Raw genomic sequence first — 23,897 nt, forward strand, 5'->3', positions numbered from 1 at the left:
TGCATCACGTGAATGTGTGTTGTGTACGTTGTGTGTGTGTGTGTGTACGTTGTGTGTGTGTGTGTATGCATCACGTGAATGTGTGTTGTGTACGTTGTGTGTGTGTGTGTTGTGTACGTTGTGTGTGTGTGTGTGCATCACGTGAATGTGTGTTGTGTACGTTGTGTGTGTGTATGCATCACGTGAATGTGTGTTGTGTACGTTGTGTGTGTGTGTGTTGTGTACGTTGTGTGTGTGTGTATGCATCACGTGTATGTGTGTTGTGTACGTTGTGTGTACGTTGTGTGTGTGTGTTGTGTACGTTGTGTGTGTATGTGTGTGTGTACGTTGCGTGCGCGTTGTGTTACAGGAGCACGATGTGGAGACTGCCTATGGCGTTCTACACGTAACGGTGCGTGGTTCGCCCAAGGCGAACAAACCAGTCATCCTCACCTACCACGACATGGGCCTGAACCGTGAGTGTGACCACTCCCCGATGATGACGATTATCTGAACCGGTCCTGGGCCTCCCCTAGGTCGACTGAGTCTCAAATGAGTACCCGGTGTGGCGTGTAGTAAACACCGGGCGTGCGTGGTGCTGGCCAACCACCAGAGGTCGCAAACGGGTTTTGATTCCTTACCCGTACCCGTACCCGGCCGCACCAGGGTCGCAAACGGCTACCCGTACCCGGCCGGGTACGGGTAGCCGTTCCCTACCCGTACCCTACCCAAAATGAGTGACAAACGGCGACTCACCAGTGACTCACGGCCTACCCGTACCCGTACCCGGCCAGGTTGCCGGGTATCGGGTAGGGTACGTGTATCGGGTACCCGATTGCGACCTCTGGGATGAAGCCATGTTGCAGGCGCGGGTGGGTTGATTCTAGGAACTTGAATTGTGAGAAGAGACAAGACGTTGGGAAATGAGTGACAAACGGCGACTCACCGGTGACTCACGGCCTACCCGTACCCGGTCGCAAACGGGTACCCGGCCAGGTACGGGTAGCCGGGTATCGGGTAGGGTACGGGTATCGGGTACCCGGTTGCGACCTCTGCCACCCACCCACCCCCCCCTCGTGTGCCACAGTGCCGGCCTTCATAGGCACTGCTGCCACTCGCTAGCAGCACTTGCCCCGACAGTCTGCGAAGGCTACACGGGGGGAACTTTGTCTTTGTAGTACGCGCACGTGCGTGTGCGCGCGTGTGTGTGTGTGCGGGGAGCGGGGAGCGCGCTGCACTACGAGTTCGATTCCCGCTTGCGTTGGTGACCTCCGTCTCTTCTCTGTGCGCGCAGACAAGTCGTGCTTCAACACGCTCTTCAACTATGAGGACATGCAGGAGATCTCCAAGCACTTTGCCATCTACCACATCGACGCACCTGGGCAGCAGGAAGGAGCTGCCCAGTTCCCCAACGGGTAGGCGGCGGTCGCAGTGGGAGGAGGAGGGGAGGCAGGGGTGGGTGGGTGGGTGGGTGGGCAGTGGGTGGCACACCTCACAAGGGCAGCAGTGCCCAGCCGAACTGGTCGTCAGAAGCAGAAAATGTAATTCTACTTGAGGAATCCGTTTTGCACACTGGTAGTCATCACGTGTCAGCCGTCATGTGGAGGGGGCGTCGCTTGTTAGAAAGGGGGCGTCGCTTGGTAGAAAGGGGGCGTCGCTTGGTAGAAAGGGGGCGTGGCTTGGTAGAAAGGGGGCGTCGCTTGGTAGAAAGGGGGCGTTGCTTGATGGAAAGGGGGCGGCACTTGGTAGAAAGGGGGCGTCGCTTGGTAGAAAGGGGGCGTTGCTTGATGGAAAGGGGGCGGCACTTGGTAGAAAGGGGGCGTCGCTTGGTAGAAAGGGGGCGTTGCTTGATGGAAAGGGGGCGGCACTTGGTAGAAAGGGGGCGTCGCTTGGTAGAAAGGGGGCGTTGCTTGATGGAAAGGGGGCGTTGCTTGATGGAAAGGGGGCGTTGCTTGATGGAAAGGGGGCGGCACTTGGTAGAAAGGGGGCGTCGCTTGGTAGAAAGGGGCCGTCGCTTGATGGAAAGGGGGCGTTGCTTGATGGAAAGGGGGCGGCACTTGGTAGAAAGGGGGCGTCGCTTGGTAGAAAGGGGGCGTTGCTTGATGGAAAGGGGGCGGCACTTGGTAGAAAGGGGGCGTTGCTTGATAGAAAGGGGGCGTCGCTTGGTAGAAAGGGGGCGTCGCTTGGTAGAAAGGGGGCGTCGCTTGGTAGAAAGGGGGCGTCGCTTGCTATAAAGTGGGCGTCGCTTGATAGAAAGGGGGCGTCGCTTGTTAGAAAGTGGACGTCGCTTGGTAGGAAGGGGGCGGCGCTTGGTCGGAAGGGGGCGTCGCTTAATAGAAAGGGGGCGGCGCTTGGTAGAAAGGGGGCGTCGCTTGGTAGAAAGGGGGCGTCGCTTGCTATAAAGTGGGCGTCGCTTGCTATAAAGTGGGCGTCGCTTGATGGAAAGGGGGCGTCGCTTGGTAGAAAGGGGGTGGCACTAAATGGCGTTGCCCTTTGGCTGGCCCTCCCCAAGGTACGTGTATCCAAGCATGGACCAGCTGGCTGAGATGCTCCCCTCGATCGCCACACACTTCAGCCTGCGCAGCATCATCGGCATCGGCGTTGGCGCCGGTGCCAACATCCTGGCTCGCTTCGCGGTGAGCCACAAACACCGGTGCCTGGGGGAGGCTCACCACGATGACCGTGATGGTCATAGACTCACACAGAGACCCGTAGACTCACACAGAGACCCGTAGACTCACACGGCAGAGACCCATAGACTCACACGGCAGAGACCCATAGACTCACACGGCAGAGACGCATAGACTCACACGGCAGAGACCCATAGACTCACACGGCAGAGACCCATAGACTCACACGGCAGAGACCCATAGACTCACACGGCAGAGACCCATAGACTCACACGGCAGAGACCCATAGACTCACACGGCAGAGACCCATAGACTCACACGGCAGAGACCCATAGACTCACACGGCAGAGACCCATAGACTCACACGGCAGAGACCCATAGACTCACACGGCAGAGACCCATAGACTCACACGGCAGAGACCCATAGACTCACACGGCAGAGACCCATAGACTCGACTTACAGTGACCATAGACCCACACAGAGACCCATAGACTTCTCACACAGACCCATAGACTCCTCACATAGAGAATCATAGACCCACACAGAAACTCATTCACTCCTCACACAGAGACCCATAGGCCCACACACACAAACCCATAGACTCCTCACACAGAGACCCATTGACCTTTTGGCTTCATCTCTGTCGTGGTTGCAGCTCCAGCACCCGGAGTTGCTGGAGGGCCTGGTTCTCATCAACATTGACCCCTGCGCCAAGGGCTGGATCGACTGGGCCACAGCCAAGGTAGCTTCGTGATGTCTCTCTCTCTCTCAGGGGGTTCACGATGGCCGTGTCGGAGACACTGGGAGCCTGGGTTCAAGCCCTGGGTCTGAGTGTCTCTCTCAGGGGGTTCACGATGGCCGTGTCGGAGACACTGAGAGCCTGAATTCAAGTCCTGGGTCTGGGTGTCTCTCTCTCAGGGGGTTCACGATGGCCGTGTCGGAGACACTGGGAGCCTGGGTTCAAGCCCTGGGTCTGAGTGTCTCTCTCAGGGGGTTCACGATGGCCGTGTCGGAGACACTGAGAGCCTGAATTCAAGTCCTGGGTCTGGGTGTCTCTCTCTCTCAGGGGGTTCACGATGGCCGTGTCGGAGACACTGGGAGCCTGGGTTCAAGCCCTGGGTCTGGGTGTCTCTCTCTCTCAGGGGGTTCACGATGGCCGTGTCGGAGACACTGGGAGGCTGGGTTCAAGCCCTGGGTCTGGGTGTCTCTCTCAGGGGGTTCACGATGGCCGTGTCGGAGACACTGCAATCCTGGGTTCAAGCCCTGGGTCTGGGTGTCTCTCTCAGGGGGTTCACGATGGCCGTGTCGGAGACACTGGGTCTCCTGGGTTCAAGCCCTGGGTCTGGGTGTCTCTCTCAGGGGGTTCACGATGGCCGTGTCGGAGACACTGGGTCTCCTGGGTTCAAGCCCTGGGTCTGGGTGTCTCTCTCAGGGGGTTCACGATGGCCGTGTCGGAGACACTGGGTCTCCTGGGTTCAAGCCCAGGGTCTGGGTGTCTCTCTCAGGGGGTTCGCGATGGCCGTGTCGGAGACACTGGGTCTCCTGGGTTCAAGCCCAGGGTCTGGGTGTCTCTCTCAGGGGGTTCACGATGGCCGTGTCGGAGACACTGGGTCTCCTGGGTTCAAGCCCTGGGTCTGGGTGTCTCTCTCAGGGGGTTCACGATGGCCGTGTCGGAAACACTGGGTCTCCTGGGTTCAAGCCCTGGGTCTGGGTGTCTCTCTCAGGGGGTTCACGATGGCCGTGTCGGAGACACTGGGTCTCCTGGGTTCAAGCCCAGGGTCTGGGTGTCTCTCTCAGGGGGTTCACGATGGCCGTGTCGGAGACACTGAGAGCCTGGGTTCGAGCCCAGGGTCTGGATGTCTCTCCTGGGTTGTTCGAGCCCTGGGTCTGGGTGTCTCTCTCTCAGGGGGTTGCGAATGGGAATTCGATTCCCATTCACAACAACCACCACCACCACCACCGACTAATTATTTGAACAACCTGTCCTAGGCCTCGGCACCCTACTGTCGACTCTTGTGTCAAACGAACACCCGGTGCACTGTGCAAATGTAATAACACGCTGGAGACGGCTTGTGGAATCGGTCCTTTTTAAATCCTTTATATTAAGTTCGCTTGCTTGCGTGCTTGCATGCTTGCTTGTGTAGGGCTGTTACGGGAGGGCTGTAAGTGCATACGATCCAATGGGTAACAAACACAGTGGGCGGAGTTACGGGAGTACACGGGGGGGGTGCCCGCAGCGACGTCCGCATCAGGCAGCCTGGGGGGTTGTGATCCTGATGGGGGGTATAAAGGGGGAGGACAAAGAGAGCTCGGGGCTCAGTCTGGGAACGAAGGAGGAAGAGTGAAGATCCTCTAGCTAGAGCCCTGGACTCCCCTCGACGCCGCCCTTGTCAGGGCTGCAGAGGAGCGAGCCAGAGGCGTGGTTCCGTGAACCAGGGTTAGACCCTGGGACTCCGGAGACCGTAGCCCGACTCACCAGTGTCGGGCCAGTTAGCCTCCCCTAGCTCGTTAGAGGAGGACTTGGGGATAGGTGAGATTAGCTAGGGGGTATCCCCAGTTATCCGGGTGAGGGGGCCGCTACCCCCTCTAGTGTTGTCCTGTACCGATAAGCTGAAAATAAATATACGTGTGCCTCAACCTGGGTGTCCAGCGTCTTCACCGGTACTTCATCTGGTGTCAGAAGTACTACGGACATGGAAACACGTCAGACAGCTCGAGCCAGAGTACCGGAGGAGGACACTGCTGAAGTCGTTGAGCCCGAGGCGGCTCACCAAGACATGGCGCAGCCGGGGGCCGACGCCTTCCTACCGGGGCATCGGCATGAAGAGGGGCCGCAGCCAGACGCGCTACGGCTGGCTCACGAGAGACTGGCGGAGCTACTGTACGCCGCTGCCGCCACGCTGGAAAACATCACGCGGCTGGGGGCTGGTGGTCCACCACGGGGCGAGGGGAGTCGTCAACCTGAGCGCCTTCCCGCCATTTCTGAAAACTCAAACTTTGAATTTCCCGCCATCGTCACGGCAGCTGCGGAGGGCGTGGCCGGGCTCAACCTTGGGTCCGACACCGCTCTCGCTGGGACAGCTGCGTCATCTCCAGCGGAGGGAGCGTCATCACATCCGCGACAGGCGATTCCATCTGCCATTCGCGCCGACGCACAGCCGAGTCCCGGGGATAGCAGCCTACAGACGTCCAAGGCGAACGCTGCGCTACAACAACGGCTGCCTCCGCTGAAAGAATTTGTTGGTGCAGAGGGCGACTGGGGCGGCTTCCAGCGACGCTTCATCGCCCACCAAGAAATGGCAAGGTGGTCCGACGATGAAGCCCTCTGCGCGCTGCCGGCGCTCCTCGACGCAGACGCGCTCGCCGCCCTCACATCGGCGCCGAAAGAGAAGCGGTCTACTCTGCCGAAAGCACTACAGCTGCTGGCCGGGGTCTATGGACCTTCAGCGGAATGCAGAGAGCGGTTCTACGAGCGCAAGCGGGGTGAGAAGGAGTCGCCCCTGGCATACAGGACGAGCCTCCTAGCGCTGGCTAAGACGGCTTTTCCCCGTATGGACGACGATGGCGTGGACGCGATGGTCACGGAGAAAATACTCCTCCTGGCAGACGACCTGGACATCGCTGTCGTCGCACAGGAGGACGCCGAGATGACCTCTCTTCAGGCGGCGCGCCTCCTTCACGCCAACCTTCTGTCCCTGCGGCGGAAAGCCAGCAGGGCATCGGCAGGGCGTGCGGTGGCTGCAGCCACCCTTCCGACGGAGGAGCTCTTCGCCGTCGACCATCGACGGCAACAGGCGCAAGAAGTACGGTCGGCCCGGGACGGGTCAAGCCGTTTCAACCGCCCGTCGTCTCCACCGGGGCTCCCGCGGTGTTTCAACTGCGGCGTCCGGGGCCACGTCGCCTCGGGGTGCCGCTCTCCTCGACAGCGCGGGACGACGGCTCGACGGGACGCCGGGCCTCCTCCTCCCAAGCTCCAGCAACATGACCCGGCGAGTCGCGGCACCACACATGTTTGGCCAAAGCACCTACCCGTTGCACGCTCTCGCACCACAACAAACGGGGGGCCGATGTCGCGTTGCGTGGGGCCAACGCGGATCACTGCGGGGACTCAAATCGAGCCCAAACAGTGGTCCGTGTTGGCCCATCGCGTGGTAGCCGCGTCGTCAGGGTCGTCGGCCGTAGTCGGACACATTGACGGGGTAGAAGTACGCATCTTGGTCGATACGGGGGCATCGGCGACAATCATTTCGGAATTAATTTACAATATTCTGCCCGTACAAAGCCGGCCTTTACTGCCGGTTAACGTCCCATTCTATGCCGCTAACGGGGGCTCTCTCGGCATCATGGGACAGATTCGAGCGCAAATTTCTATTGGGGACATCAAATTGTCGGGGCCGATTTTCGTTTCCTCCTCGCTGGCGGTTCCGTGCCTGCTGGGGACGGATTTCTTAGGTAAAATGCCCATTCGTATTTTGATCGACCAAGGATGCATTGAGCTTCCATCGGGGCGGCGCATGGCGTTCCTGCCATCCCCTGCGGCGGCTCGGTCGGCGTTCGCGACGGTACCCGGCGTTCGTCGTTGAAACTGTTCGTGTGCCGCCGGGAGCTCAAATGCTAGTGCCTCTCAAACTTCGTAAGCCCTTCGCTAAGGGCATAGGGGATCAGGGTGTTTTGCTGGGACCGTCTAGGGCCGGGGTTAATGGGCCCCATTTGATTCCGGCCCAGACCGTCGTAAGAGGGGACGGGGACCCTTTCATCGCGGTCCTAAATGTGGGATCGCAGACGGTGGTGGTTCCTCAAGGGACGGTGCTCGCTCACGCGACGCCAGTGCCCTGCGAGGAACCTGTCGCGAACCACGTTGGCACTGCTTCCCGGATGCTCCCACATTCGGACAGCGATGAAGGGTGGATCGACGCGCTTTGTGCGGGATCGACGGACCTGACAAATTCAGAGCGCCAACAGCTTAGAACGCTACTGAGGGAATTTTCCGACGTTTTCAGTCGTGATAAATATGATTTGGGTTGCACTCACCTGCTGCGTCACCATATTGACACGGGTGACAGCGCGCCAATTCGCCAAAATCCGTTTCGGTTAAGTCCCGCCGAAAAGGACCATGTCAAATCGGCTGTTGATGACATGTTAGCCGCCGACATCATTTCTCCCTCCACCAGCCCGTGGGGAGCGCCGATCGTCCTGGTTAAAAAGCAGGACGGCTCGTTGCGGTTTTGCGTGGATTTTCGGCGCCTTAATAAAATTTCGGTTGCCGACGCATACCCGCTCCCACGGATGGACGAATCGCTGGACGCTTTGGCGGGAGCGCGATTCTTCTCCACACTAGATTTACTTTCGGGATTCTGGCAGCTTCCTCTGGACGATGATTCTAAACCTAAAACTGCTTTCCGTACACCGCACGGCCTGTTCCAATTCAACCGGTTGCCGATGGGCTTACACTCAGCGCCGGCAACTTTCCAGCGATTGATGGAATTGGTTTTGGCTGGATTGCAATGGGAATCGTGCCTGATTTATTTGGATGACGTTATTGTCTTTGGTAAAACTTTTGATGAACATCTCCAGAGGTTGCGGGCGGTTTTCCTAAAGATGCGGGCTGCTAATTTGAAATTTAAGCCCCAAAAATGCCATTTGTTACGCGAGTCGGTGCGTTATTTAGGGCACATCGTAGGGCGCTCGGGTATTGCTACCGATCCCGCCAAAACGCAGTGTGTCAGCTCCTGGCCGACTCCCACCTCGGTGGGAGAGGTCAGGAGTTTTATTGGCTTCGCATCATATTACCGACGCTTCGTCGCTAATTTTGCAACAATTGCCAAACCCCTACACGCGTTAACTTCTAAAGGGGTTCGGTTCCACTGGGGTCAGGATGAGGAAGCTGCTTTCTGCTCCCTTCGGGACGCGCTGGTGAAGGCTCCTCCCTTGATTTACCCAGATTTTTCGAGGCCGTTTTTGCTCGACACCGACGCGAGCAACACGGGTATTGGAGGCGTGCTTTCCCAGGTGGTTGACGGCGTGGAACGGGTGGTCGCGTACGGCAGTCGGGTGTTGTCTCCAACGGAGCAAAGATATTGTGTCACCCGTAGGGAACTGTTGGCAATTGTCTATTTCATCCAACAGTATCGCCCATATCTGTACGGTCGGCATTTCACCGTCCGCACAGATCATGCGGCACTGCAGTACGCCCTGAAGGTTCAACAGCCATCGGGACAATTGTCCCGATGGCTGGAGGTCCTCCAGGATTTCAGTTTTGAAACCACTTATCGTAAGGGCGTTCGCCACACCAACGCTGACGCTCTGTCACGGATGCCAACCGCCTCCGAATGCGCATGTCTCCTGGGGTCGGGGCGTTGCAAGCCAGTGGGGGACGTGATGGTTCCGGTCCTGGCGGCGGCCGCCGACGATGAAACGGTAGTCCCCATTGATATCGCCGAACAGGGGAGAGATTCCCTGCTTGGATTGCCCGTTGATGAATGGGGGCGCCTCCAGTTGGAGGATGCCTCCCTCCTCGCGTTGCGTCGTCGCGCCGGGGAGAGGGGGCGTGTGACGGGTCATGCCGACGCATGGGAAACCCATGCGGGCTTGCTTATGCATTGGGACGGGAAATCCCAGCGTCACCGGCTGGTGGTCCCTTCTGGCCTACGAGGTAAGGTGGTGTGGGCTGCTCATGAGCGCCTCCTCCACCTAGGTACCCAGAAAACACTCGCCTTGCTTCAGCTGAATTTTTTTTGGCCGGGTATGACAAGGGATGTCGCTGATCTGTTGGCGGCATGCCCTCAGTGTGCGCAGCGCAAACCACCGGCACGGGAGTCGAACCCGCCCTTACAATCCATCCAGGTCTCCAGAATAAATGAACTGGTCGCACTGGATATTCTGGGGCCATTCCCCGCCACCTCCAGGGGAAATAAATATTTGCTTACTGGGGTCGAATATTTTACGCGCTGGCCTATGGCCTGGCCCCTGGCGAATCAGTCGGCAGCAGCCATCGTCGACGCCTTTGTCCAAGGTTATGTCATGGACAAAGGTGCCCCGGAGCGGTTGTTGACCGACCAGGGTAGAAATTTTTCGGGGAAACTCCTAAAACAAGTCTGTGATCTCCTGGGAACGAAAAAAATTCGAACCTCCCCCTATCACCCGCAAACGGACGGGATGGTCGAGCGTCTGCATCGCACCATCACGTCTATGTTGTCGCAGCAAGTTTCGGACTCACAGGCTGATTGGGACTTACAAATTCAAGGGGTTCTAGCGGCATACAGATTGGCTCCCCATGCTGCGACGGGGTTTTCACCTTTCTTTCTTATGTATGGCCGCGAACCCGACCCACCTGTTCGGGCACAGTTGCAGATCCCCGTGCCGCTGGGCAAATCTAAATTGGACGATCACGTTAAATTTAACCTTGACAAACTGACTGAGGCGCGGGATGCGGCGAGGCTAAATTCTGACAGGCGTCAGAAGGCGAACGAGCGCCTCAGACTGGCTCGCGCGCACGTGCTGCAGTGGAAGCCGGGGGACAGGGCATGGCTGCACTGTCCCCAGGTACCACTCGCGACCTCCTCTAAACTCGTACGCCCGTGGCGGGGCCCCGTCGAGGTTATTGAGGTTTTGAGGCCTCAGTGCGTTCGAATCCAATGGGGGAGGCGCCGGTGGTTTGTACACCCCTCTAGGCTGAAGCCGTTTGTTGCGGTGCGGGGGCCCACGCCACGCACGCGAGGCCAAGCATGTGGGGGGTCGACCGACTCGGAGGGTCCGTCGCTGCTCTCGCCTGATGTGTTGCCGGCTGTCCCACCCACAGGTGCACCGGGAATGACGGGCTCACGCCCTGGAACCCCCACAGGTGATGCCGACAGTCGCGCGACTTCAATCGCGACCTCACCTCGCATGGGACAGCCGCCACCGGATGGTCCGCCGTCCGGGGTTGCCCCGTGTGACGGGCCTGCGGCAAGGACGCGCGCTAAAATGCGCAGACTCTTATAATATACAGCAGGAAGAAAAAGAAAAAAATTTATTTTCCTTCACGTGTCATGGTTACTGTATGCTGCGTCGGTGGTGTGCTCCTTGCACACTGAGTGTGTTGTGTTGTGTGGGCGCGGTGTGTGTGTTGTGGGTGCGTTGTGTGTCGTGGGTGTGCTGTGTGTGATGGGGGAGTTCCTGGCTAGTTGTACATACGTGCTTACGGATTTCGTATTTATGCGGGGGGGGGGTGCGTCGGACATTCCCTTCGGGGGTATGGTTGTTGTTCTTGTTGTTGTTCTTCTATTTGCATTTTGTTGAAAAAAATGAGGCACACACGGGGTCGAGGGGTAATTGTTCCTTTATTTGGAATTGTTGCAGCCGGGACGGCTGCGAGCTGTAATGGGGGGGGTGATGTAGGGCTGTTACGGGAGGGCTGTAAGTGCATACGATCCAATGGGTAACAAACACAGTGGGCGGAGTTACGGGAGTACACGGGGGGGGTGCCCGCAGCGACGTCCGCATCAGGCAGCCTGGGGGGTTGTGATCCTGTTGGGGGGTATAAAGGGGGAGGACAAAGAGAGCTCGGGGCTCAGTCTGGGAACGAAGGAGGAAGAGTGAAGATCCTCTAGCTAGAGCCCTGGACTCCCCTCGACGCCGCCCTTGTCAGGGCTGCAGAGGAGCGAGCCAGAGGCGTGGTTCCGTGAACCAGGGTTAGACCCTGGGACTCCGGAGACCGTAGCCCGACTCACCAGTGTCGGGCCAGTTAGCCTCCCCTAGCTCGTTAGAGGAGGACTTGGGGATAGGTGAGATTAGCTAGGGGGTATCCCCAGTTATCCGGGTGAGGGGGCCGCTACCCCCTCTAGTGTTGTCCTGTACCGATAAGCTGAAAATAAATATACGTGTGCCTCAACCTGGGTGTCCAGCGTCTTCACCGGTACTTCACTTGCTTAGGACCGTGCAAATCTTTCGGTCGTTTTTTAACCCACTTCCCGTGATCCAATCGAGCTGACGTTTCCCACACAGACTCGTTGTGCGTGACAATTGATTTTCGTGAAAAAAATGATCCAAAATTTTAGACTGTTTAGAGAGAAAAAAATATTTAATTACAAATTGCTTAATGGTGGCAGACAATCATCTGACCCATAGGTGGTGGGCAGCCATCTCAAGCCAGAGGACGAGAGGACTCTAGCCGCCACGCATATAAAGGATTTATAGTGAAAAACTTTGTTTTTACGGGTTATACTTGTTAAATCCGTTACATTAAGTTCGCTTGCTTGCTTACGACCGTGCAAATCTTTCGGTCGTTTTTTTAACCCACTTCCCGTGATCCAATCGAACTGACATTTCGCACACAGACTCGTTGTGCTTGACAATTAATGTTCGTGAAAATTTTTTTCCAAAAATGTTACACGTTTTAGGACAAAGATATTATATTTAATTCCCAAATGCTTAATGGTGGCAGGCAATCATCTGACCCATAGGTGGGCAGCCATCTCAAGCCAGAGGACGAGAGGACTCTAGCCGCCACGCATATAAAGGATTTATAGTGAAAAAATTTGTTTTTACGGCTTAATTTTTATTTCACTTCTTGCAGTTCACAAACACTCCCCGTTGCCGGCAAGCAACGGGGAGCGGGCAGACAGCCCACCAGAGACACACCGCCACGTGGCCCCTCTCTCTCTCTCTCTTTCTTCGTTCCGTGTCTGACCCCGTGTCTCTCCTCTCTCCCCTTATTTAACGCCGGGGTCACGTGGTACACTCCAGCCAATCCTCAACAGCCTGCGCCGAATGTTCCAGATCCCCCCCCATCAACTCCCGGGACCACGCACCCGGACTTGTCTTCCTATTGGCTGAGGCCAAGAGCAGCGGAACCAATCGCCCTAGCGGACATCCCGTGATCACGCCGGGGCCACGCCGCTCCCAGGCTCTCCCCCCGTTGGTTGCAAAGCGGGACCGGCAAAGCCGATCACCACGTGAATCCGACATAGGCTCTCGTTACACAAACATCGCCTCGAGGGAGACAAAGTCGACCGTGCGTGCGTGACGCTACCCACCCTCTACCCCACCCCCCCCCCCCCCCCGTGCCCCCCACAGTGGCGTCCTTCGTTGACGCCGCCGCTCCACGCTGCGAGCAGCACTTTGCCCCCCCCCCCCTCCAACAGTCCGCTAAGGCTACGCGGGTGACCTTTGCCTTGGTGTTGTTGTCTCCGCAGCTGTCCGAGTTCACCAGCACGCTGTCCGACATCCTCATGTCTCACCACTTCAGCCAGGCAAGTGTGCGGCCGAGGCCTGGGGCCTTGCGTGTCTGTGGTGTCTCGCACGGCGGGGGGGGGGGGGGGGGTTCGTAATGGACGCGTGTCGGAGACGCTGAGATCGTGGCTTTGAGGTCTGGGTCTCTCTCTCTCGGTGGGATGTTCATGGCCGTGTCGGAGACACTGGGAGCCTGGGTTCAAGGTCTGGGTCTGGGTGTCTCTCTCAGGGGGTTCACGATGGCCATGTCGGAGACACTGAGAGTCTGGGTTCAAGCCCTGGGTCTGGGTGTCTCTCTCTCAGGGGGTTCATGATGGCCATGTCAGACATACTGAGGCCCTGGGTTCAAGCCCTGGTTCTGGGTGTCTCTCTCTCTCAGGGGGTTCACGATGGCCGTGTCGGAGACACTGACAGAGAGCCTGGGTTACAGGCGCACGGCCTTAATAGGTCTTCGCTGACAAGGCACTTGCCCCAGCAGCAGCCTGTGTGGACTACACGGGGGGGGGGGGTGACCTTTGCCTTGCAGGAGGAGCTCCTAAACAATCACGACTTGATTGAGACCTACCGTCAGCACATGGGCCAGGACATCAACCAGTACAACCTGTCGCTGTTCCTGCACGCCTACGACAGGTACAGCCACGGCAACCCCCCCCCCCCCCACCACCGCCCTGTCTGCCACTGGATCAATAGCACTGGCCCCCCGATCGATAACCATGCCACCGGATCAATAGCACTGGCCCCCCGATCGATAACCATGCCACTGGATCAATAGCACTGGCCCCCCGATCGATAACCATGCCACTGGATCAATAGCACTGGCCCCCCGATCGATAACCATGCCACTGGATCAATAGCACTGGCCCCCCGATCGATAACCATGCCATTGGATCAATAGCACTGGCCCCCCGATCGATAACCATGCCACTGGATCAATAGCACTGGTCCCCTGATCGATAACCATGCCACTGGATCAATAGTACTGACCCCCCGATCGATAACCATGCCACTGGATCAATAGCACTGGTCCCCTGATCGATAACCATGCCACTGGATCAATAGCACTGACCCCCCGATCGATAACCATGCCACTGGATCAATAGCACCACCCCCAAGTCCATAGCATTATCCCCGGGTGGGTGAGCGTGTGTGCGGGTGAGCGGGTGAGTGGGTGTGTGTGCGGGTGAGCGGGTGAGTGAGCATGTGTGTGGGTGAGCGTGTGTGTGGGTGAGCGGGTGAGTGAGCGTGTGTGTGGGTGAGCGGGTGAGTGAGCGTGGGTGAGCGGGTGAGTGGGTGTGTGTGCGGGTGAGCGGGTGAGTGGGTGTGTGTGCGGGTGAGCGGGTGAGTGAGCGTGTGTGTGGGTGAGTGTGTGTGTGGGTGAGCGGGTGAGTGAGCGTGTGTGTGGGTGAGCGGGTGAGTGGGTGTGTGTGCGGGTGAGCGGGTGAGTGAGCATGTGTGTGGGTGAGCGGGTGAGTGGGTGTGTGTGCGGGTGAGCGGGTGGGTGAGCGTGTGTGTGGGTGAGCGGGTGAGTGGGTGTGTGTGCGGGTGAGCGGGTGAGTGAGCATGTGTGTGGGTGAGCGGGTGAGTGAGCATGTGTGTGGGTGAGCGGGTGAGTGAGCATGTGTGTGGGTGAGCGGGTGAGTGGGTGTGTGTGCGGGTGAGCGGGTGAGTGAGCGTGTGTGTGTGTGGGTGAGCGGGTGAGTGGGTGTGTGTGCGGGTGAGCGGGTGAGTGAGCATGTGTGTGGGTGAGCGTGTGTGTGGGTGAGCGGGTGAGTGAGCGGGTGAGTGAGCGTGTGTGTGTGTGGGTGAGCGGGTGAGTGAGCGTGTGTGTGTGTGGGTGAGCGGGTGAGTGAGCGTGTGTGTGAGTGAGCGGGTGAGTGAGCGTGGGTGAGCGGGTGAGTGGGTGTGCGGGTGAGCGGGTGAGTGAGCGTGTGTGTGGGTGAGCAGGTGAGTGGGTGTGTGTGCGGGTGAGCGGGTGGGTGAGCGTGTGTGTGGGTGAGCGGGTGAGTGGGTGTGTGTGCCGGTGAGCGGGTGGGTGAGCGTGTGTGTGGGTGAGCGGGTGAGTGAGCGTGTGTGTGTGTGGGTGAGCGGGTGAGTGAGCGTGTGTGTGTGTGGGTGAGCGGGTGAGTGAGCGTGTGTGTGTGTGGGTGAGCGGGTGAGTGAGCATGTGTGTGGGTGAGCGGGTGAGTGGGTGTGTGTGCGGGTGAGCGGGTGGGTGAGCGTGTGAGTGGGTGAGCGGGTGAGTGAGCGTGTGTGTGGGTGAGCGGGTGAGTGAGCATGTGTGTGGGTGAGCGGGTGAGTGGGTGTGTGTGCGGGTGAGCGGGTGAGTGAGCATGTGTGTGGGTGAGCGGGTGAGTGAGCATGTGTGTGGGTGAGCGGGTGAGTGGGTGTGTGTGCGGGTGAGCGGGTGAGTGAGCATGTGTGTGGGTGAGCGGGTGAGTGAGCATGTGTGTGGGTGAGCGGGTGAGTGGGTGTGTGTGCGGGTGAGCGGGTGGGTGAGCGTGTGTGTGGGTGAGCGGGTGAGTGAGCATGTGTGTGGGTGAGCGGGTGAGTGGGTGTGTGTGCGGGTGAGCGGGTGAGTGAGCATGTGTGTGGGTGAGCGGGTGAGTGAGCGTGTGTGTGGGTGAGCGGGTGAGTGAGCGTGTGTGCGGGTGAGCGGGTGAGTGAGCGTGGGTGAGCGGGTGAGCGGGTGAGTGAGCATGTGTGTGGGTGAGCGGGTGAGTGGGTGTGTGTGCGGGTGAGCGGGTGAGTGAGCATGTGTGTGGGTGAGCGGGTGAGTGGGTGTGTGTGCGGGTGAGCGGGTGAGTGAGCATGTGTGTGGGTGAGCGGGTGAATGGGTGTGTGTGCGGGTGAGCGGGTGAGTGAGCATGTGTGTGGGTGAGCAGGTGAGTGGGTGTGTGTGCGGGTGAGCGGGTGAGTGAGCATGTGTGTGGGTGAGCGGGTGAGTGAGCATGTGTGTGGGTGAGCGGGTGAGTGAGCATGTGTGTGGGTGAGCGGGTGAGTGGGTGTGTGTGCGGGTGAGCGGGTGAGTGAGCGTGTGTGTGTGTGGGTGAGCGGGTGAGTGGGTGTGTGTGCGGGTGAGCGGGTGAGTGAGCATGTGTGTGGGTGAGCGTGTGTGTGGGTGAGCGGGTGAGTGAGCGGGTGAGTGAGCGTGTGTGTGTGTGGGTGAGCGGGTGAGTGAGCGTGTGTGTGTGTGGGTGAGCGGGTGAGTGAGCGTGTGTGTGAGTGAGCGGGTGAGTGAGCGTGGGTGAGCGGGTGAGTGGGTGTGCGGGTGAGCGGGTGAGTGAGCGTGTGTGTGGGTGAGCAGGTGAGTGGGTGTGTGTGCGGGTGAGCGGGTGGGTGAGCGTGTGTGTGGGTGAGCGGGTGAGTGGGTGTGTGTGCCGGTGAGCGGGTGGGTGAGCGTGTGTGTGGGTGAGCGGGTGAGTGAGCGTGTGTGTGGGTGAGCGGGTGAGTGAGCGTGTGTGTGTGTGAGCGGGTGAGTGAGCGTGTGTGTGTGTGGGTGAGCGGGTGAGTGAGCGTGTGTGTGTGTGGGTGAGCGGGTGAGTGAGCGTGTGTGTGGGTGAGCGGGTGAGTGAGCGTGTGTGTGTGTGGGTGAGCGGGTGAGTGATCGTGTGTGTGTGTGGGTGAGCGGGTGAGTGAGCGTGTGTGTGGGTGAGCGGGTGAGTGAGCGTGTGTGTGGGTGAGCGGGTGAGTGAGCGTGTGTGTGGGTGAGCGGGTGAGTGAGCGTGTGTGTGGGTGAGCGGGTGAGTGAGCGTGTGTGTGGGTGAGCGGGTGAGTGAGCGTGTGTGTGGGTGAGCGGGTGAGTGAGCGTGTGTGTGGGTGAGCGGGTGAGTGAGCGTGTGTGTGGGTGAGCGGGTGAGTGAGCGTGTGTGTGTGTGGGTGAGCGGGTGAGTGAGCGTGTGTGTGTGTGGGTGAGCGGGTGAGTGAGCGTGTGTGTGGGTGAGCGGGTGAGTGAGCGTGTGTGTGTGTGGGTGAGCGGGTGAGTGATCGTGTGTGTGTGTGGGTGAGCGGGTGAGTGAGCGTGTGTGTGGGTGAGCGGGTGAGTGAGCGTGTGTGTGTGTGGGTGAGCGGGTGAGTGATCGTGTGTGTGTGGGTGAGCGGGTGAGTGAGCGTGTGTGTGGGTGAGCGGGTGAGTGAGCGTGTGTGTGGGTGGGTGAGCGGGTGAGTGAGCGTGTGTGTGGGTGGGTTAGCGGGTGAGTGAGCGTGTGTGTGGGTGAGCGGGTGAGTGAGCGTGTGTGTGTGTGGGTGAGCGGGTGAGTGAGCGTGTGTGTGTGTGGGTGAGCGGGTGAGTGAGCGTGTGTGTGTGTGGGTGAGCGGGTGAGTGAGCGTGTGTGTGGGTGAGCGGGTGAGTGAGCGTGTGTGTGTGTGGGTGAGCGGGTGAGTGAGCGTGTGTGTGGGTGAGCGGGTGAGTGAGCGTGTGTGTGGGTGAGCGGGTGAGTGAGCGTGTGTGTGGTTGAGCGGGTGAGTGAGCGTGCGTGTGGGTGAGCGGGTGAGTGAGCGTGTGTGTGGGTGAGCGGGTGAGTGAGCGTGCGTGTGGTTGAGCGGGTGAGTGAGCGTGTGTGTGTGTGGGTGAGCGGGTGAATGAGCGCGTGTGTGGGTGAGCGGGTGAGCGAGCGTGTGTGTGGTTGAGCGGGTGAGTGAGCGTGTGTGTGGTTGAGCGGGTGAGTGAGCGTGTGTGTGGTTGAGCGGGTGAGTGAGCGTGTGTGTGGGTGAGTGACCATGTGTGTGTGGGTGAGTGGGTGAGTGAGCGTGTGTGTGTGTGTGTGTGTGGTTGAGCGGGTGAGTGAGCGTGTGTGTGGGTGAGCGGGTGAGTGAGCGTGTGTGTGGGTGAGCGGGTGAGTGGGTGAGCGGGTGAGTGAGTGTGTGTGTGGTTGAGCAGGTGAGTGAGCGTGTGTGTGTGTGTGTGTGGGTGAGCGGGTGAGTGATTGTGTGTGTGGGTGAGTGAGCGTGCGTGTGGGTGAGCGGGTGAGTGAGCGTGTGTGTGGGTGAGCGGGTGAGTGAGCGTGTGTGTGTGTGGGTGAGCGGGTGAATGAGCGTGTGTGTGGGTGAGCGGGTGAGTGAGCGTGCGTGTGGTTGAGCGGGTGAGTGAGCGTGTGTGTGTGTGGGTGAGCGGGTGAATGAGCGTGTGTGTGGGTGAGCGGGTGAGCGAGCGTGTGTGTGGTTGAGCGGGTGAGTGAGCGTGTGTGTGTGGGTGAGTGACCATGTGTGTGTGGGTGAGTGGGTGAGTGAGCGTGTGTGTGTGTGTGTGTGGGTGAGCGTGTGAGTGAGCGTGTGTGTGGTTGAGCGGGTGAGTGAGCGTGTGTGTGTGCGGAAGTCGGTGAGTGAGCGGGTGTGTGGGTGAGTGTGTGTGTGTGTGTGCGGAAGTCGGTGAGCGGGTGAGTGGTTGAGCGGGTGAGTGAGCGTGTGTGTGGTTGAGCGGGTGAGTGGTTGAGCGGGTGAGTGAGCGTGTGTGTGTGCGGAAGTCGGTGAGTGAGCGTGTGTGTGGGTGAGTGTGTGTGTGTGTGCGGAAGTCGGTGAGTGAGCGTGTGTGTGGGTGAGTGTGTGTGTGTGTGTGGGTGAGCGGGTGAGTGGTTGAGCGGGTGAGTGAGCGTGTGTGTGGGTGAGCGGGTGAGTGGTTGAGCGGGTGAGTGAGCGTGTGTGTGGTTGAGCGGGTGAGTGAGCGTGTGTGTGGGTGGGTGAGCGGGTGAGTGGTTGAGCGGGTGAGTGAGCGGGTGAGTGGTTGAGCGGGTGAGTGAGCGGGTGAGTGGTTGAGCGGGTGAGTGAGCGTGTGAGTGGTTGAGCGGGTGAGTGAGTGTGTGTGTGGGTGAGCGGGTGAGTGGTTGAGCGGGTGAGTGAGCGTGCGTGTGGTTGAGCGGTAGTGCAGTGGTTCGCTCTGCGCTACGAACCCAGCAAATGATCCGACTTCAATTCCCGCTCACCACCACCACCACCACCACCGGTGACGATTATCTGAATCGGTCCCGGGCCTCCCCTAGGTCGACTCAGCCTCAAATGAGTACCTGGTGCGGTGTGTAGTAAACATCGCCACTGGGGAGACAAAGGCGGCCGGGCGTGCTGCTTGCCAGCCACCCATAGGTCCTGCTAGCTACGAACCGCACTTGCCCCTACAGTATGTTGAAGGCTTTGCGGGGGATCTTTTGTCTTTGGTGTCTCAGTCGCAGGGACTTGGAGGTGTACCGGCCCGTCCAGGGAGCTGTGGGTACCTCCGTCAAGACCATCACGTAACACGCTCACCACACACTCACCACACACTCGCCACACTCACTCACCACGCTCGCTCACCACGCTCACCACGCACTCACCACACACTCACCACGCTCACCACACACTCACCACGCTCACCACACACTCACCACGCTCACTCACCACACTCACTCACCACGCTCGCTCACCACACTCGCTCACCACACTCACCACACACTCACCACACTCGCTCACCACGCTCACTCACCACACACTCACCACGCTCGCTCACCACGCTCGCTCACCACACACTCACCACGCACTCACCACACTCGCCACACTCACCACACACTCACCACGCTCACTCACCACGCTCGCTCACCACGCTCACCACACACTCACCACACACTCACCACGCTCACCACGCTCACTCACCACACACTCACCACACTCACTCACCACGCTCGCTCACCACACACTCACCACGCTCGCTCACCACACACTCACCACGCTCACTCACCACACACTCACCACACTCGCTCACCACGCACTCACCACGCTCACTCACCACGCTCACCACCCTCGCTCACCACGCTCACTCACCACGCTCACTCACCACGCTCACTCACCACGCTCACTCACCACGCTCACTCACCACGCTCACCACACGCTCACCACACTCACCACGCTCACTCACCACGCTCACTCACCACGCTCACCACACACTCACCACACTCGCTCACCACGCTGACTCAACACACTCACCACACTCACTCACCACACTCACCACACTCACCACACTCACCACACTCACCACACTCACTCACCACACTCACTCACCACACTCACTCACCACACTCACCTCGCTCACTCACCACACTCACCACACTCACTCACCACACTCACCACACTCACCACACTCACTCACCACGCTCACCTCGCTCACTCACCACACTCACCACACTCACTCACCACACTCACCTCGCTCACTCACCACGCTCACTCACCACACTCACTCACCACACTCACTCACCACACTCACCACACTCACCACACTCACTCACCACACTCACCACACTCACTCACCACACTCACCTCGCTCACTCACCACACTCACCACACTCACTCACCACACTCACCACACTCACTCACCACACTCACCACACTCACTCACCTCATTCACTCACCACACTCACCACACTCACTCACCTCGCTCACCACACTCACCACACTCACTCACCACACTCACCACACTCACCACACTCGCTCACCACGCTCACCACACTCACCACACTCACTCACCACACTCACCACACTCACTCACCACACTCACCACACTCACTCACCACACTCACCACACTCACTCACCACACTCACCTCACTCACCACACTCACCACACTCACTCACCACACTCACCACACTCACTCACCTCACTCACTCACCTCACTCACTCACCACACTCACTCACCACACTCACCACACTCACCACACTCACCACACTCACTCACCACACTCACTCACCTCACTCACTCACCACACTCACTCACCTCACTCACTCACCACACTCACCACACTCACTCACCTCGCTCACCACACTCACCACACTCACTCACCACACTCACCACACTCACCACACTCACTCACCACACTCACTCACCACACTCACTCACCACACTCACCACACTCACTCACCTCGCTCACCACACTCACCACACTCACTCACCACACTCACCACACTCACCACACTCACTCACCACGCTCACCACACTCACTCACCTCGCTCACCACACTCACCACACTCACTCACCACACTCACCACACTCACTCACCACACTCACCACACTCACTCACCTCGCTCACCACACTCACTCACCACACTCACCACACTCACTCACCACACTCACCACACTAACTCACCACACTCACCACACTCACTCACCACACTCACCACACTCACCACACTCACTCACCATACTCACTCACCACACTCACCACACTCACTCACCACACTCACCACACTCACTCATCTCGCTCACCACACTCACTCACTCACCTCGCTCACCACACTCACTCACCACACTCACCACACTCACTCACCACGCTCACCACACACTCACCACGCTCACTCACCACACTCACTCACCACGCTCGCTCACCACACTCGCTCACCACACTCACCACACACTCACCACACTCGCTCACCACGCTCACTCACCACACACTCACCACGCTCGCTCACCACACTCGCTCACCACACTCACCACACACTCACCACACTCGCTCACCACACACTCACCACACACTCACCACGCTCGCCACGCTCACCACACACTCACCACACTCACTCACCACGCTCGCTCACCACACACTCACCACGCACTCACCACACTCGCCACACTCACCACACACTCACCACGCTCACTCACCACGCTCGCTCACCACGCTCACCACACACTCACCACACTCGCTCACCACACTCACCACGCTTTCTCACCACACACGCTCACCACACACTCACCACACACTCACCACGCTCACCACGCTCACTCACCACACACTCACCACACACTCACCACACACTCACCACGCTCACCACGCTCACTCACCACACACTCACCACACTCACTCACCACGCTCGCTCACCACACACTCACCACGCTCGCTCACCACACACTCACCACGCTCACTCACCACACACTCACCACACTCGCTCACCACGCACTCACCACGCTCACTCACCACGCTCACCACCCTCGCTCACCACGCTCACTCACCACGCTCACTCACCACGCTCACTCACCACGCTCACTCACCACGCTCACCACACGCTCACCACACTCACCACGCTCACTCACCACGCTCACTCACCACGCTCACCACACACTCACCACACTCGCTCACCACGCTGACTCAACACACTCACCACACTCACTCACCACACTCACCACACTCACCACACTCACTCACCACACTCACTCACCACACTCACTCACCACACTCACCTCGCTCACTCACCACACTCACCACACTCACTCACCACACTCACCACACTCACTCACCACACTCACCACACTCACTCACCACGCTCACCTCGCTCACTCACCACACTCACCACACTCACTCACCACACTCACCTCGCTCACTCACCACGCTCACTCACCACACTCACTCACCACACTCACTCACCACACTCACCACACTCACCACACTCACTCACCACACTCACCACACTCACTCACCACACTCACCTCGCTCACTCACCACACTCACCACACTCACTCACCACACTCACCACACTCACCACACTCACTCACCACACTCACCACACTCACTCACCTCATTCACTCACCACACTCACCACACTCACTCACCTCGCTCACCACACTCACCACACTCACTCACCACACTCACCACACTCACCACACTCGCTCACCACGCTCACCACACTCACCACACTCACTCACCACACTCACCACACTCACTCACCACACTCACCACACTCACTCACCACACTCACCACACTCACTCACCACACTCACCTCACTCACCACACTCACCACACTCACTCACCTCACTCACTCACCTCACTCACTCACCACACTCACTCACCACACTCACTCACCACACTCACCACACTCACTCACCTCACTCACTCACCTCACTCACTCACCACACTCACTCACCACACTCACCACACTCACCACACTCACCACACTCACTCACCACACTCACTCACCTCACTCACTCACCACACTCACTCACCTCGCTCACCACACTCACCACACTCACTCACCACACTCACCACACTCACCACACTCACTCACCACACTCACTCACCACACTCACTCACCACACTCACCACACTCACTCACCACACTCACCACACTCACCACACTCACTCACCACACTCACCACACTCACTCACCTCGCTCACCACACTCACCACACTCACTCACCACACTCACCACACTCACTCACCACACTCACCACACTCACTCACCTCGCTCACCACACTCACTCACCACACTCACCACACTCACTCACCACACTCACTCACCACACTCACCACACTAACTCACCACACTCACCACACTCACTCACCACACTCACCACACTCACCACACTCACTCACCATACTCACTCACCACACTCACCACACTCACTCACCACACTCACCACACTCACTCATCTCGCTCACCACACTCACTCACTCACCTCGCTCACCACACTCACTCACCACACTCACCACACTCACTCACCACGCTCACCACACTCACTCACCTCGCTCACCACATTCACTCACCACGCTCACTCACCACACTCACCACACTCACTCACCACACTCACCACACTCACTCACCACACTCACTCACCACACTCACCACACTCACCACACTCACTCACCACACTCACCACACTCACTCACCACACTCACTCACCACGCTCACTCACACTCACCACGCTCACTCACCACACTCACCACACTCACTCACCACACTCACCACACTCACTCACCACACTCACCACACTCACTCACCACACTCACCACACTCACTCACCACACTCACCACACTCACTCACCACGCTCACCACACTCACTCACCACACTCACCACACTCACTCACCACACTCACCACGCTCACTCACCACGCTCACCACGCTCACTCACCACACTCACCACACTCACTCACCACACTCACCACACTCACTCACCACACTCACTCACCACACTCACCACACTCACTCACCACACTCACCACACTCACCACACTCACTCACCTCGCTCACCACGCTGACTCACCACACTCACCACACTCACCACGCTCACTCACCACACTCACCACACTCACTCACCACACTCACCACACTCACTCACCACACTCACCACACTCACTCA

At 58.8% G+C, this 23,897-nt stretch overlaps 1 protein-coding gene across 2 annotated transcripts in view; it reads left to right on the forward strand.

Moving 5' to 3' along the window:
• Positions 1–325: 325 nt before the first annotated feature.
• The window catches only part of LOC144740975 (protein NDRG3-like), a 51,246-nt gene continuing 27,674 nt past the window's right edge, over positions 326–23,897 (forward strand). For both annotated transcript variants that reach the window (XM_078623669.1, XM_078623670.1), the window contains exons 1-7: positions 326–455; positions 1,274–1,394; positions 2,492–2,615; positions 3,266–3,352; positions 12,783–12,839; positions 13,346–13,449; positions 18,972–19,037. In XM_078623669.1, coding sequence (XP_078479795.1) covers positions 443–455; positions 1,274–1,394; positions 2,492–2,615; positions 3,266–3,352; positions 12,783–12,839; positions 13,346–13,449; positions 18,972–19,037 — 572 coding nt within the window. In that variant the 5' untranslated portion in view covers positions 326–442. The remainder of the gene's footprint in view (positions 456–1,273; positions 1,395–2,491; positions 2,616–3,265; positions 3,353–12,782; positions 12,840–13,345; positions 13,450–18,971; positions 19,038–23,897) is intronic.

Source organism: Lampetra planeri, unplaced genomic scaffold (genome assembly GCF_965212315.1).
Source record: "Lampetra planeri unplaced genomic scaffold, kcLamPlan1.2.h2 scaffold_367, whole genome shotgun sequence".
Classification (NCBI taxonomy): Eukaryota; Metazoa; Chordata; class Hyperoartia; order Petromyzontiformes; family Petromyzontidae; genus Lampetra; species Lampetra planeri.